This window comes from Numenius arquata, chromosome 3 (assembly GCF_964106895.1).
Source record: "Numenius arquata chromosome 3, bNumArq3.hap1.1, whole genome shotgun sequence".
In the NCBI taxonomy this organism is placed as follows: domain Eukaryota; kingdom Metazoa; phylum Chordata; class Aves; order Charadriiformes; family Scolopacidae; genus Numenius; species Numenius arquata.
In genome coordinates this window covers 34,853,297-34,868,835 of record NC_133578.1, presented here as the reverse complement: position 1 = coordinate 34,868,835, position 15,539 = coordinate 34,853,297, and the positions used below count along the sequence as shown (strand labels likewise).

Sequence of the window (15,539 nt, the reverse complement as noted above, 5' to 3'; positions counted from 1 at the left end):
AAACCAGTTATACACTTTTAATAATTTTTGGCTTTTGACAGAAGGATGTATTTGGAAGTCAGATGCTTGTTCTTTGAGCCTTACTGCAAGATGAACAAGGAACAATTATATAAAAAATGTACAGCATATAGCTATGAACAGGGGAAAAGCTGGAAACAGTTTCTCAGTTCAGGCTGTGCAAGAACTCCTGATGGCACATTAGGCAGGCTGCTGGGCACTTTCGTTCTTACTTTTCTTAATGCAAGTTCATTAAAATCTTCCTTAAGCATTTGTAAATGGTACATTACGTGTGGAAATCTTTGCTATGTTAAGCCAGAGTGCAGGATTCAAAAGACAAGTGAAGTTCTTCAAAAGACAGGTTTCTGGACTAAATTGGCAACTGGGCTAAGTCAGTGTAGTCTGTGGGTTCTGCTGATTCCAGCACTTTGATGTCCAGCAGTATATAACATTTGACTTGTATTTGGCAGATAATTTGTGGACCCAACTGGGAAGACAATAGCACTTTTTATGCCTTCTTTTTTATATTTGTTTGGGGGGATTTTTTTTTCTATTTGGTTGTAAGGTCATCGTTCTATGATGCTGGAATAACCTACAGGGTCAAAAGACAGCACTAGGATGTTCTTACTCATTTACTTGCTTACCATTCCTTGTGTACAGAGAGTAGGAGTTGCAGGTGAAAACCTAAAGTGTTTTGTGCAAAGACTTTACAGAAATTTAAAACAGTTGAATTCCTCACAGAGGGAATAAATCATGAGGTCTGGTGGCTGATGAAATAACTAGTATCTCATTGCATAACCAGATTCCCTTGTGCGTTTTTTCTCCTAAACATCTTCCACCACCTCCTTATCCCTGCTATCCAGCCCTCACTCTGTGTATCTACCTGAAACAATATATTTTGGAAAGGAAAAATATTTGAGCTTAAATATTTTGAGTTCAGGGTGGTCGTAGACTGGTAATTTTGATCAATGAAGGCTGTGGATTAAAATGCAATCATATCTATGTTCATGCTTAAATACTTAAAACACAATAACCCAATAGAGTCCTAAGTTATAAACTTGTATAATATTTGATAGTGTTTACTTCTATATTATAACTGTGCATTGTCCACTTTTACATTCAGTGTAAGCGTGCATCCTTCTTGCATCTTATGCTGGACAGTAGTAGGTTCAAACATAGTGTATCTTAGTATAAGCTATTTCTAAATTACAAAGGCCTTGATTAAGGTGAGAGGGAGTAGCAAGATGTGAGCAACCCTGATTTTTAAAGTCTAGCTAAATGGCAATACTGATGGATAGTATGTAGAATATAGAAAAATGGTTAACGAAAGTGTTTTACTGATTTTTTTTTTTTTTTTTCTTCAAATGACAAGGGAGTGGTAGTATCCTTTTTAAGGACAGGGATAAACTCTGGAGATATTTTTTAAAATTCATTTTGCTTTTGCACCCAGGCCAGATTCCAGAGAAATAGCTGTATAGTAACCAGGCAGTGGTTTGTCTCGCTGTTACTCATGTCAGAGTGTGGATATAGTGCTTGCAGATGCAAGTAACTGTTAGAAGTGCATTTTCATTAGACCTTTCATAAATTCCTTTGAGGCTAAGGTTTTGAAGCAACAGTTCTTCTTTTTACCATAAACACTCCGGTGTCTACTACAACATGTCCGTCTTCGGTCTAATCTTGGTAAGTTCTCTGGTAAATGGTTACCCACCACTGTTAATGGGGTGAGGGGCTAAGTATGCAAGTGGACAGAAAGTAGTTTAGTGACTTGACAGGTGTTTGTGTCTTTTAGTTGGAGATCTGTTATCTGTAGTATGGCGACAACTTCTTCAAGATGCTTGTTTTAGAGTGGTTGCCAGCTGCAGCCCTTGCACCTTTCATAGAATCATAGTTTGGGTTGGAAGGGACCTTTAAAGGTCATCTCATCCAGCCCCCCTGCAGTGAGCAGGGACATCTTCAACTAGATCAGATTGCTCAGAGCCCCATCCAGCCTGAGCCTGAATGTTTCCAGGGATGGGGCATCTACCACTTCTCTGGGCAACCTGGGTCAGGGTTTCACCACCCTCATCGTAAAATATTTATTCCTTATATCTAGTCTAAATCTGCCCTCTTTTAGTTTAAAACCATTACCCCTTGTCCTATCGCAACAGGCCCTGCTAAAAAGTCTGTCCCTGTCTATCTTATAAGCCCCCTTTAAGTCCTGAAAGACCACAGTAAGGTCTTCCTGGAGCCTTCTTTTCTCCAGGCTGAACAATCCCAACTCTCTCAGCCTGTCCTCATAGGAGAGGTGCTCCAACCCTCTGATCATCTTTGTGGCCCTCCTCTGGACTGGCTCCAACAGGTCCATGTCCTTCCTGTGCTGAGGGCTCCAGAGCTTGACGCAGGACTCCAGGTGGGGTCTTACTGGAGCAGAGTAGAGGGGTAGGATCAGCTCCCTTCACCTGGTGGCCACGCTTCTTTTCATCCAGTGCAGGATACGGTTGGCTTTCTGGGCTGGGAGCACATATTGTTGGCTCTTGTCCAGCTTTTCATCCACCAGTACCCCACGTCCTTATTGGCAGGGCTGCTCTCAATCCCTTCATCCCCCAGCCTGTATTGATACCAGGGTTGCCCCAACCCAGGTGCAGGACCCTGCCCTTGGCCTTGTTGAACCTCATGTGATTCACTTGGGTCCACTGCGTGAGCTTGTTCAGGTCCCTCTGGATGGCATCCAGTCCCTCAGGTGTGTCAACTGCACCACTCAGCTTGGTGTCATCTGCAAACTTGCTGAGGATGCACTTGATCCCACTATGTCATCGATGAAGATATTGAACAGTACTGGTCTCAATACAGACCCTGAGGGACTGTTGTTTGTAACAGTTGTTGTGACCTTGTATTTTTATGACTGGTGTCTTATCGTTAATAATGAGCTTTTAACTATTACTAGCAGTATCACATCTTTATATCTTTTGTTCTATAAATCCTGTTCTGCATTTTGCCAGTTACATCTTAAAGTACAAAGTAGAAGTGTTTCCCTATATTTGAAATTTAATCTCTTTTATGTTGTAGAAATTATAATTCAGCTTTTGTTAAAATGAACGCCTCTGTGGAATCTGGTATAAGCATTGTGCTGATGCAGAAGGAAGAGGTGAAGGAAGGAACATTATGGACAGCAAAGTCCTTGTGCTTGGAATTCCTGCTTTCTGTTTATATTTAAAGAGCAGTGGGGAACATCAGCCGTTATTCTAGCCCATAGGTTAGTGTACCACTGAAGAAGTCTAGTTGTGTAATAGTCCAGTGCTTAATTTTTTAATTTTTTTTAAAGAAGGGAAATAAGTATCAAAAGTCATTATTCATGAAATGGAATAAACTGGAATTTCCACTTTAATTCAACTGTGGAAATTGCAAGTTCCCTGACCTGAAAAACAGCTTTTTACTGTTCAGCACACGGTTTAAGTGTGCTCACGGTGCCAAAACATAGCTTTTAGGTTAAGCAAACATTAGTTACTGACATCACTGACCTGATAAACTGCAGAGCAAGCCTTTCCACCTCTATTTAGCTGATATCTTTATCAAAAGATGGACTGTTTGACAAAGAGCAATTTTCTGTAAATATATTGAATGCTATCCTCTTTGCTTTGGCAGTCTGCAGATCCATTGTTAAATTAGGCTGACTGACCCAATATTGAACAGCAGCAGATGTGAAAGATATGGAAACTATGTCAAGAGAGAATTTATGCTGCGAAAGGTGCACATCTCTCTGTAAGATTTTCATGTATTAAAGAGGCAGATAAAAATCTTGGTCAAATGTCTGAGGTTTTTTTTCCTGCACCCTTTCCAGATAGAAATTCCACATCTGGAGCAGCTGTAAAATTCTGAGTAATGGTTCAGAATCTCGTAATTAAATAGGTTATGAGTTAAAATTTCTCAGTGTGTTTGCTGGCTTGATTTGTCAAAGTGAAATTTGGAAGTTCCCTCTGTCAGACCTTCAGCAATCCAGTAACGAGCTCTGTAGCAGACATTCCTTAAAACATGAAATCTCGACGCTCTGGGGAACTTAGTTACATGCTCTGTGTAAATGGGGAGAATGTAGGGGTGTAGACTATGTAACTCAGCATAGCTTTAAAAACAAAGTACCTAGCTGCAGAGTTAGGATGCGGTTACAGGATGAAGCCTTTCTTGGTATGTTAGTAGTTCTGGTTGTGTTGGCTTGACTGGACACACTGTTCTCAAAAGATTGAAAGCGCCATGTGCTGTGTGGAAGACTTGAATTTTCTTTAGGAAAAAGAGCGTTCAGTGATTTGCTTGAGGTAGTTGCAAGTGCTTGTCTTGGTTGAATTGCCTGCCTGTCTGTGCATTAGTCAGCCAGCATCATTTAAAAAAAAAAAAAATCCAGACTGAAAGACAAGGGAAGTTCTGTTGGCTTACAAAGCTGTCTTCTGTTCCTAGTATGTAAGTACAGTGTTTTAAATAAATTGGAAAATGAGAAGTGAGATTTTTACTACTGGTTTTCACTGCTAGTTATGAGGAAAGGAGGGAGGCGAGTGCTATCTAAAGGTTGTCTTAAATTTAAAAGAGTATTTGGATATAATCAGATTTTTATTAATCATAAATCTGGCTGTTGTTGAGCTAGAGTAAGCTAGTATTGGGAGAGGAGGGAGGATTAAATGTTAGTCTGTAAGATTGCATTGGCCTACCTAGACTCTGTCCTTCATTGTAGTATTTTATTTTTGTACTTATAACCATGAGTGCTGATATTCAAAGAATTACTAATCTTGTGATAACTTTCATGACTAGAATATATACCTGCTTTTTTGGTACATACATGCATGAATGTATAAAAATAGATAAATTAGCACTGAACGTTCTACTTTTGGGCAATAACTTTTATATATTACAGTATAGTAACAAAGTTAGTTAGTTCATGTTAGTTCATAAGACCGAGCTTTAAAATTGAGTGCTAAAGTCATGTAAGACTGCATGCTCTGCTTTTTAGTTAGTTTATGTCTATGTTTAGTAGAAAACTGTTTTGCTTTATTTATTTTTGCTTGTCAAACAGCAGAACATTGGTTTTCTCTAAACTGACTTTGTCTAGAAACACACGTAAGCACTTCAAGGGACTAAAAGAATTGATCGGAAGCCCTTTGCTATCTGTGCCTCTTGCAGTTTGGAAGTGTATGTTCCTGCTGTATTCTTCCATGCCGTACTTGAAGGCGTAAAGAGCTGAGTAAAAACTTGCTGGGTCCTTTGGAATACCAAGGAAAGGCAAAACTCTGAGGTTAAACTTTTAGAGAACTTCCAAAGGCTTTGAGGGATAGCTGTCAGTATTACATCTTTGTCCTTGGAATCTTGATGCTTAATCCTTCTTCATACTTAATCTGGTAGGTTTCCTTCACATGTCACTTAAAACAGAGATGTAAGTTACAAAAAAATTCAGGCACACAGGAAGCATATCTCAGAGTAAAATAGTTAACACATGGACTGCTTGGAGAGCCAGTGTATTTACATTGATGAACATAGCAGATACATTAAAGATGTATCTAAACTGCTCGTTAACTTTAAGTATGTATGATGAAAGTTACTGCTTCTGGTGCCAGAGCTGGTTCAGGTTACTGTACTGTGCTGCAGATGGCTTTGCTTGCTTTCCCTGTAACTGTTGAGGCTTCCATAAGCTTCTAGAAGGACAAGGGCTTTAGGGTTCCTGGGAGTTCCTAAAATCAGGACTATTTTGTAGAAAATAATACACATTAATCATCTCTTTACTTTCTGTCGCCTGTGGAACCTTTGGGTCAGTCTGCTCTTCTGGCTTTATTGTGAGGCACGTAGGTCTTTGAGTCCTATAAATACTTCCATGCAAGTAACATGTGTCTCCTCTGTAACGTTGAGAGAAACATGATGAATCCGCTCCAAAAAAATTCTAAATATAATCCTAGCAATAAAAGTATGTCAGTAAAAACATGACTGTTGCAGTTAAGTGTTTGCTATTGTGAAGTATATGTGTGCTACCTCTAACAGTACTGTTTTTTTCCTACTTAAAGCTGAATTAAGCTTTGTGTTCAAAGCGTTCTTTGAAATTAATGGTAGTAGTGACAGTGTGTTTCCTTGTGAATAATGCAAAAATGTGTATAAATAAAAATATGCACTAAAGTAATCTATGCATGTATGATTATTTTTTTGTTTTGTTTCAGTAAAGTGAAGCAAGGTCTCCTTCCCAGCTTGGAAGATCTACTTTTCTATACTATTGCAGAAGGACAAGAAAAAATACCAGTTCATAAATTCATAACTGTAAGTTTACTGTTCCAGAATGCTGTATGAAAGCAAACTACTACAAGGTTATTTTTAACATTCTAAATGCAAGAATACAAAGCAAAGAATTTCTGTTATACATGGCTAGCTGCAGCAAAGAATGTAGCTATTTTCCCCCCCTCCCAACACTGTTCCTGCAATTAAGAGAATGAGTGTACTAGTATTGTTATTCGCTTCTTAGCTGTGCAAAAGAGAATGCTTGAAAGCATCTGTGTCTATGGCAGGGCTGGGTAGTATTTGCACTTATGTAAAATGTAGTTGAACCACTGTGGATTTCAAATGACATTAATTCTTTAACATCAGACGCAGCCAAAATGGCAGAAGGAAATGGCACACACACACACACACACCCACCCCCCCCCCCAGTTAATAAATTCATAACTGTAAGTTTACTGTTCCAGAATGCTGTATGAAAGCAAAGTACTACAAGGTTATTTTTGACATTCTAAATATAGGGATCAATAAGGTGTCAAAATGTCTCTGTATTGATAATGCAGTGGCAGATGTTGCTTATCTTGATAAATGAGACCAAACAGTAGAGAACTTGATTATAAAAGCGTATTTTTTCATTTTAGTAATTACTGTTTTATTATAATAGGCACTCAAATCTACAGGATTACGTACATCTGATCCCCGATTGAAAGAGTGCATGGATATGTTAAGACTGACCCTTCAAACAACTTCAGATGGTGTTATGCTGGACAAAGACCTTTTTAAAAAGTAAACTTTCTGTCAATAACGTAACTGTATAATTCTGAATGAATGGTGTCTGTGTGTTACTGACTGCTGTCTTAGGAGAGACATAAGGTACATAAATCAATGTGTAATTAGAAAGGGAATCAAACACGCTCCTACTGATGCTATTTTCATATGAGTTTGTTCTCTGGTTTCATGCAGCAGACAGATTGTGTGATCTCCACAAGAGTTTATTGTATCAAGGTTGTTTGCCTGTGTGTCTGACCCCATACTGCAGCTCTTGATCAGGTGCCAAATAAATTAATTGATGCAGCATGGAGTATTTAGTATGAGTACACAAAGCTTCTCTCTTGCTGCATCCTCAGTTTTTAATCTGAAGTTCAGGATGCTGCTTCTTTGTAGTGAAATGTTCAGAGTATCTATGTAGTTAATTCTAAAATTAAGTAAATAGAGTGAAGTTAACTTTCAAGATATGTAGACATGAGAGCAGTTGGACTCTCAAAACAGTATAGACACTGTTTTGGAAAAGACTTATGTGCAATATTTTAGTGATACTGTTTTTTTTTTTTTTTTCTTTAAGAAAAGTCTGTGGTCAGTTAGCTGAACAATAGAAGCACTGTTCAGGTTGTCTTCAGTTCATTCCAAGCCTATTCCTTTGCTCCTCTACTTAGAGTTTTTGTCTGCCAAAAGCTTGAATTTCATTTCTTAAATCATGAAATGAAATTTGTGGACTTATTTTTGAGTCTATATTTTTATTCCATTTATGGGGTAAATTACATAATATCTAAAACTTGGTTCTTTGCTGAAGAGTATCCTTTTGTCAAAATAGCACATTTTGACATGTGCTGTTTCCTCTCAGTTACAATTTAAAATATATATATGTATATAAAAAGGTGTGTTTACATATTATATACATCTAAGTATATAAAATATATAGTATACAGTGTATGCTTATACTATATTACATATTTACATAACTTATATAAACACAAACTATACATGTTATATATTTTTAAATATATATAAACATTTTTGAAAGTACACTGAGAAAAAATGAATGTGTGTGTGACAAAATAACAAACAAGTCAAATCCTTAATCAAATGTGGGATACTTCTTAAAGGTACAACATGGACTAACTTTATTCCTGTATTTAAGTTCAAGACCGGGTCTTCACTGGTTATTTGTCAGCACAGTAAAAGCTCTAGATTGTAAGAGTGAGAAACCTTCCTGGGTGTATGGTTGGATTGGAAAGGAGATGCTTTTGCTATTGTGCATTTCATTTATACTAGAAGGCTTGTTTGTAATAGTAAACTATGAATTATGTTTTAGGCAAGGGCTCTATGTTTAAAAAAGGACAAGTGATTGCTAATTAGAGAGCTGGAGATTATAATGCCTGTGTTTACGTCATATCTCTAGGATCTGATCCTCTGTGTTAGAAGAGTGGTTGTTACTATGATAATTTGTGGAAAGCTTATGTGGTTGCTTCATGTGTAGGAAGAGTTTGGAACATAAAAACTATACAGAGGGTGGAGAGGTGAATCTCTTATCACATAGCAGATTTTCCTTTGCAGCAGCAGGTGTTAACATTTTTATAAATTAACACAGACCACCCCCACCCCACCCCACCCCAAACTTCAGTTATCTGTTTCTCTTAGGCATACTGCATTTGCTGTGTAGAGACTTGTACAAGGTTCCTGTATTTTTTTTGTTCTTCTCCAGGTATTTAAGGTGTGAAATATAGTAAAGTATCTACTCAGCTGTACTTAGAACTTTGAAGCTTCAGTTCCCTAAATGTAAAACTCAGTGGTGTAATTCTGCTGTTGAATTTGAATCCAAAGCTGCTAGATCAAGTAAAGCATCAAGGATAAGTGACATGGATTAGCGGTAGCATAAGCTTGACTAAATCAATTGAGTCCAGTAGAAATTACCTGTAAAATATTTTAGCTCATGCATTTGTACTGCCTGTCTTTGTAATAGAAGTTTCAACACCTTTTTAGTGGTTCTAAACATTAGACTACAATTTGACTAAAATTGCTTTATTTTGAAGATTTCTGGTGTAACAGTGCTCTTTACTCAAATAAAAATTTGGAAAAAATCTCCATGTTACAGGCAGAACAATTTGGGTTTTTAGTCTTTCGTCTCCAGACTTTCTTGACGGCTTCACTGGTACACATCTCGGAGTGCTTGACAAATTTCTTGAATTAGGTGTTCATGTTGCATCTATCGAACGTAACACGTGGTCTTTGTAGCACGAATGATACCTTGCTGAGGACAGCCTGCTTATGAAAGCAGCGCAGCATGTGAGTTAGCTTGCTATGTGAATTCTTTTTTATTTTTGTACCCTAGCTATGGTATTACTTAATAAAGTAGTAGTACTATCCAACTATTGTCAGATGAAACTTACGCAACTTAACAAATATGGAAGATTGTACATGCTAATCTTCCTCATGAAATGTGCACATTTTGACATTTCCTACTTTATAGATCTGTTTCTATCACATTGTAGATAATTTGTAGGAAAATTTCTAAATCACAGCTCATTGCTAACAGAAGAATAGAAGACTTGCAAAAAGCCATGTTTCTTAACTAACAGTATTTTAGTCAATGGGGGTGGTGGTAAAGGAAAGGCATGGGGCAATCGGAACTGAGTTATTTTGGAAATGCTGTAAACTTGGATGTGGTGATAGCTACTAAAAGCTATAACTACAAGGTTTAAACTCAGTTGTTCTTCTTCAGAAGAGTTTACTTGGCTTTGTGGAGTTAGCCTTTGCCACAAGGTGCTGTCTGTCCTGCTTTCTTGCCCTAGAACTGTGCTCTTGGTCTCCAGATCTATTCTGGTCTGCAGGTAGGAAGCAGCAATCTGGGTATGTTGTGTTCTGAGCATAAACCTGACATTCTGTTGCTGGATCTCAAACAGGGTTTTCTGTTTGCTTTCGAGTGGCTTGTGCTGCTCTCAGACTTCTATGTAGCAAATCCTGAGGAAAACTATCATTTTTAGATGTGCTCAACCTGGGTGTATAAATGTTTTCATCCTGTTTGAGCAATTAGAAAGCTTTTGACGGAAGAGGTAGAGGACTTCTGCTATGTTATAATATTAATATCTCATTTGTCAAAATAATATCACTTTGTTTCCTAAAATGTCTAAATATATTGAACACTTCTATAGAGCTAGTCTTGCTAGTTGGAAATGGAGTTTTGCATTCCTTTCTGTGATGTTTATGCTGTAGCTTTTCAAACAGGAACAAAAGGTGTCCAGCATATAGACACCGTAACAGTTCTTCAGAATTGGTGGTGGTTCAGACACTGTTTTTAGCAGATATCTATTCTGTGTAGGGAAGCAATAATTGGCCAGCCCAGCCAGAACTTGAAAAATAATGGATAAATGTAACAAGTTGTATAAAGGAAAAGATAAAGGAAACAAAGTGATCCTAACTTTATGCTAGAGACCAAAGGTTCAGTTTCAAAAAAAACCCCACGAAACTGTTACTTTCACTGAAAGTTATTATAGATGCTAATCTTCCTAACCCAAATGTATCCGGAAAGTTTTATAGTTTGAAATGATGTGTTCTCAAATAGGGGAAGAAGTGCTTGGATTGGGATTTGGCAAGACAGAATTTTTTAGGGTGAGACTATAAAGTCTGGAGAAATGGAAGAATTAGAGGTGTGAGGTTTTTAGTGTGTCTGTCCTGAACACTGCGGAAGTACATGAGGGATCAGGGCTACTTTGTGAGCAAATTTGACTGTAGAAATATTTTTATTTATCAATGTATTCATTGACTTAGATTCGTCATTGTGATCTTTTCCTACTGCTCCACTGCTGAGCCTCAGAGCGTTTATCTCTGAAGGGTTGCCTGGAACACAAACTGGTTAGAAATTCCAGTGGGAAGGAGATGCCGGTTGCAGAATATTAGAGGCTGTCAAGGCTAGTGTCCTCTGCTAACTGAAAATATTACTGCCCCATTAGTTGGAGCTTTCTGAGACCCCTGTCAATTTGTCCATGTGGTAATTGTTCCACACACCCATCTAGATTAATTGAACCCCCATATTTAATGTCTGTGAATTCGTATGATTTGCTTGGGTTAAGGAGTAGCAGGGTAAATACTCAGACACTGACCTTGGCAGAAGTCTGGGAACAATAACTTCTTGCAGAAATAGGTAGTGTCCTTAACCAGCATAGTTACTTCTGTGGTGAGTTTCAATCTCAAGCTTAAAATGATGAAATTATTGAATCCTAGACCTGGTGTGAATTGCTGTGTAAATGCCCCTCCTATTTCAGAAACGTGTCAGAGGATTGTATTGTAGTGCATACTGCCTTTTTGTTGTTTTCCATGCTTAGTTGAGTTGTTCTAGTAGGTTTAGGTGAACTTTTTTTTTATCCTTACAAGAGTTCTTAATGCTGCCCAGCTGATCCAAACAATGTAGAAGTGCACCTGAAGGTTAAACCTAGTGCGTATGTGCATTGTTTTTCCTTCAGCACATGTAACTGCCATTAACTGTTATTAATTACTTTTGAAAAAGGGTTGTTGCACCTGGAGTAGGTAACTGTAATTGGAGGCTGCAGGGAACAAAAATGAACAGGATTTTCTGCAAGATACATGAAAAAGGAGTGGATAAGCATGACAAATTACAACAAAACCAACTCAATTGCTATTTTAACACGGACTACCAAAGCAACTTATTACAGACAGAGCAGTTCTTAAGATGCCAGTTTGTACAACGGAAACTTCTCTACTGTTTCTCTTTCACTTGCGGAGAGTAATGCATTCCAGCATTTGAAACGGTTGTCAGTTGGATTTGGAATAAAGTTTCTTAAGTACAAAGGAGTTCAAACTGAAGCTTTAAAAAAAAAGAAGGGGATTCAAAAGGAAGATAATTCTGTCTGTTCACTGGTCTTCATACAACTTCATTTTTAACTGATAAGGACTTTTAATAATGGGATTATTGGAAGTATCTATTTCAAGTGAAAGAAATTTTAAAAAATTTATTTTTCTGAGTAAGTCTTCATTGGAAGGATATGTGCTCATTTGTAATGTGAGGCTAGATGTTCTTAGCTTCCCATCTGTCTGAATTAACAGTTTGTTTATGCATAGTGTGACGGTGTTAGAGGAAATTGTTTGTTTGGTGTTAAACCTCCCTTTCTCTTTCTTGCACTGGGATAGGGCTGTTAATACCCTTTATCAGGTCATATTTCAACTGACGTGATAATTGCTCCCGATTCCCAGCCCTGCTCCTGCTCCCCGCCTACCTCCAGGCACACCACTTTAAGCAGGGTGTCTCAGCTTGTGTTTTGGTCCTTCCCTCCTCCTGTTTCTCCTAGATAAGTCCTTTCCTTTTTACCTCATCGGTTTTCTAAGTGTACCAGATGGGCTGATGTTCAGAGGGTGTGGGCGATAATGTATCGTGGGTTAAAAGGCAGCAAAGATTCCTTAACTGGTAATAGTTTGAAGGAAGAGACTTGCTGTACTGCTTATTGTTAACTTTTGTTTCGTTTAGAAAATGTTACCGAGTACTTCCGTGGGATTATGTTCTTATTAGAGTGGAAATGCACACCGGTTTGGTCTGTTGGCAGTTGTCTTGTTCAGTTCATGGTAAAACCAGTTGGAAAGAGAGAAGCTGACCCTGAACCTCAGAAGTCCGATCTAACTCTGAAATTAGCACTTCTTTGAACAAGGGTTGGATTAGATGGCTATCACATATCTTCATCCTAAGAAATGGGTGGCTTAGATCCCTTTTGCAAGCTTAGATGCTACTTGAAGGCAAGTTGATAGTACCTTGCAGTGCAGCCTTACAAATGAAACTTCAAATAAGGGCTTTAAATAAAAAGGCATAAAAGCCAATACAATGAAATAACTTTAAATAATTTTTTAAAAAATGATTTCCATTTTCCACTCTATAAGTTATAAAAGTCTTTCTAATAAAGTCCTGTTCTTGTAGGCATGTAACTTCAAGGTCTTTATTTAAATAGCATGTAATTGCTGCTTAAGTAGGCTTTTTGACAGTACTTTTCAAAATACTAATAAATTTTTTTAACTCTTTGCAGGTGTGTACAAAGTAATATTGTGTTGCTTACTCAAGCTTTCAGGAGGAAGTTTGTCATTCCAGATTTTATGTCGTTTACTTCACATATTGATGAGTTATATGAAAGTGCTAAAAAACAATCTGGAGGAAAGGTAACCTGTTTGTAAATTCAACTTGAAACTGCTACAGATTTCTTGAAATATATTTGTTAACCAGACAGATTTTTCTTAAGTTTTCAGCAAAATGTAAAACTGATAACTGAACTTCACAAACTATTTTATCAAGTTATGTCTGCAACTTGTAAACTGTGTTAGAAATAAAACTCCTTACCTCTAACGATCTTTTACAATTTTGAAGAATAGAGATAATGGCTTTGTTCTTTATTTTACGTAAACAATAAAACTGCTATGTAATTTGTTGGACTAAACTTAGTCTATAAAAAAAATTATGCTACTCTACACAACTGGCTGGGCTGTGTGACAGAAACAGTTGTCAATACCATACCTATGTTAGGAATTAAAGTTTATTCTAGCACTTATTTTCAATAAATTAATTGAAAAAAACCCAAACTTTGTTACAAACTAAAACTTTGTATGATTTGAAAATACTAAACATGCTGTAACGTAGAACAGATATTCCTCTTAGAATGTGCTGAAGTTTGTACTTTCATTGAAAAAATATTTTATTTTATAATGATCTAATGAGTATAATAGCTTGTAATGAAGTTTTAGATATACTAGGTGATTATTAGTGGAACAGTTCAGTTTTAACTTGTGTATCCTTTCTGTTGGCATTTTTAATTAACATGTAGTTAAATATTTTGGATGTTGTAATGTCTCTGTTTTTATTTCACATTGTGATAGGTTGCTGACTATATTCCACAACTGGCCAAGTTCAGCCCTGATTTGTGGGGTGTCTCACTTTGCACAGTGGATGGACAGAGGTATATTCTAACTTCTAGATTTTACTGTTTCAGTTATTTAAACTATCTGACATATTGTGAGGAGCAGGGCGTTGGATGTGATTGTCCTTACGGGTCCCTTCCAACTTGGGATATTCTGTGATACACAGCACTTCATGATATCTCATGGTTTAATAAAGAGAAAGCTTTATTGGGGTTAAGAAGTGAAATCCACTTGGTTGTCTGTCTTAAGATTTTTTTTCAACTTCTCTGTTTAAGCTGAATTATTTTGCTGTTATTATAAAATGTTCTTTAAGTAGTATTTGTAAATATTATACTTAAAGCTAGACTATATTGTGCTTATGATCCAAATACAATCATGAAGCTGTGGGTAATTTTGGTGATTACCGAAGGACAAGGTAGAGACAATGCTTATGTCATATTAATTTGTGTAAGTTGAAGGGCTTTGCTAATAGTACCCATGCCTTGAGCTACATTATTTCTTCGGTAAGTCATGATGTACTTAAAAGTTAGTTCCTTTTCCACATTTTAATATTCTTATTGTAGCGTTATTATAGGATCACTATACGTCACTGAAAAAAATTCATATCCATATTCTTTAAAAAAGAAAATGAAGGTGTGGACTGGACAGAACTTAACATGATTCTGCGTTTCAGGTTTATTAAACTTCAACCTGTAAGGGGTATATAGGTCTTAGGTATATCTAGAGTGATTTTATTGAATGGTGACTCAGTGTAGCAGAGATAGTTAGGAGCTGGAAAGTAAAGGAGTATCTCTCACCATCTAGCTGAGAAGCAAGGTGAACTTTTCTGTACCCATCTTTGGGGCTAGATAATGTGAGAGATTCATCACCTTTGCATCTCTCTGCTGTGTTGCAGTTTGATACAATCATACTGCATATTCCAAGTACTGTAATTTTTAGGTATTTGGTGTGTCCCAAGTGAATGAAGCATACTTGAGAGAGCATCGGACTTGCTTATGGTGACTGTGGATTGGGGAACATTTTAATGTGGTCTGTTACGATCTGCATGTTTGTTTCTTGTTAGCCATATGCTCTATAGTCTCTAGAGGAAGAGCTATACAAGTGAGTTGAGGTATTTTTCAGCTCCCTGCTTAGGTGTCTGAATTATATAGTCTATTCATAGTAAAAGAGCTTTAAAGTAAAAATGTTCTCCTTTTTGGGTATTTTAAATTAGCATTTTGCTTTGTTTTGGATATTATAATGTGCACGAATGAAAATTTTGATAAGGCTCATTTTTATAATGTTTAATGTTGTGTAATGTTAGTTTTTATAATGCCAAAATGGTTTTGTGAGTTTCTCTGAAACCTTCTCGCATTTTCCGCAAAGAAATAAGCAAATACACTTGCGAATTTGCCATCAGAGAAGTGATTGCTGGGAGCCTTTTGCTCTAGATGGGGCATATGCTGCTTCTGTGAGTCATTCTTTGATGCAGTCTGCCTTAGATGTTGAAAGCAAACCTTCCAAAAGATAGCATTTAATAATTGTAATAAAATACCTATGCCGTTATCAAAGGGAATGTAAATACAGCTATTTAATTATTGCCCTTGAATTCCAAAACTGAATTGGACCTCATCTTTGTTCATATAGACATAAATATGTAT

General features: G+C 37.0%; 1 protein-coding gene across 1 annotated transcript in view; it reads left to right on the top strand.

The window, feature by feature from the left end:
- GLS (glutaminase) overlaps positions 1-15,539 on the top strand; it is a 68,392-nt gene that overhangs the window by 2,472 nt on the left and 50,381 nt on the right. Inside the window, exons 2-5 of the mRNA XM_074144943.1 lie at positions 6,162-6,258; positions 6,878-6,999; positions 13,017-13,146; positions 13,858-13,937. Of these exons, the coding sequence (XP_074001044.1) occupies positions 6,162-6,258; positions 6,878-6,999; positions 13,017-13,146; positions 13,858-13,937 (429 nt within the window). The remainder of the gene's footprint in view (positions 1-6,161; positions 6,259-6,877; positions 7,000-13,016; positions 13,147-13,857; positions 13,938-15,539) is intronic.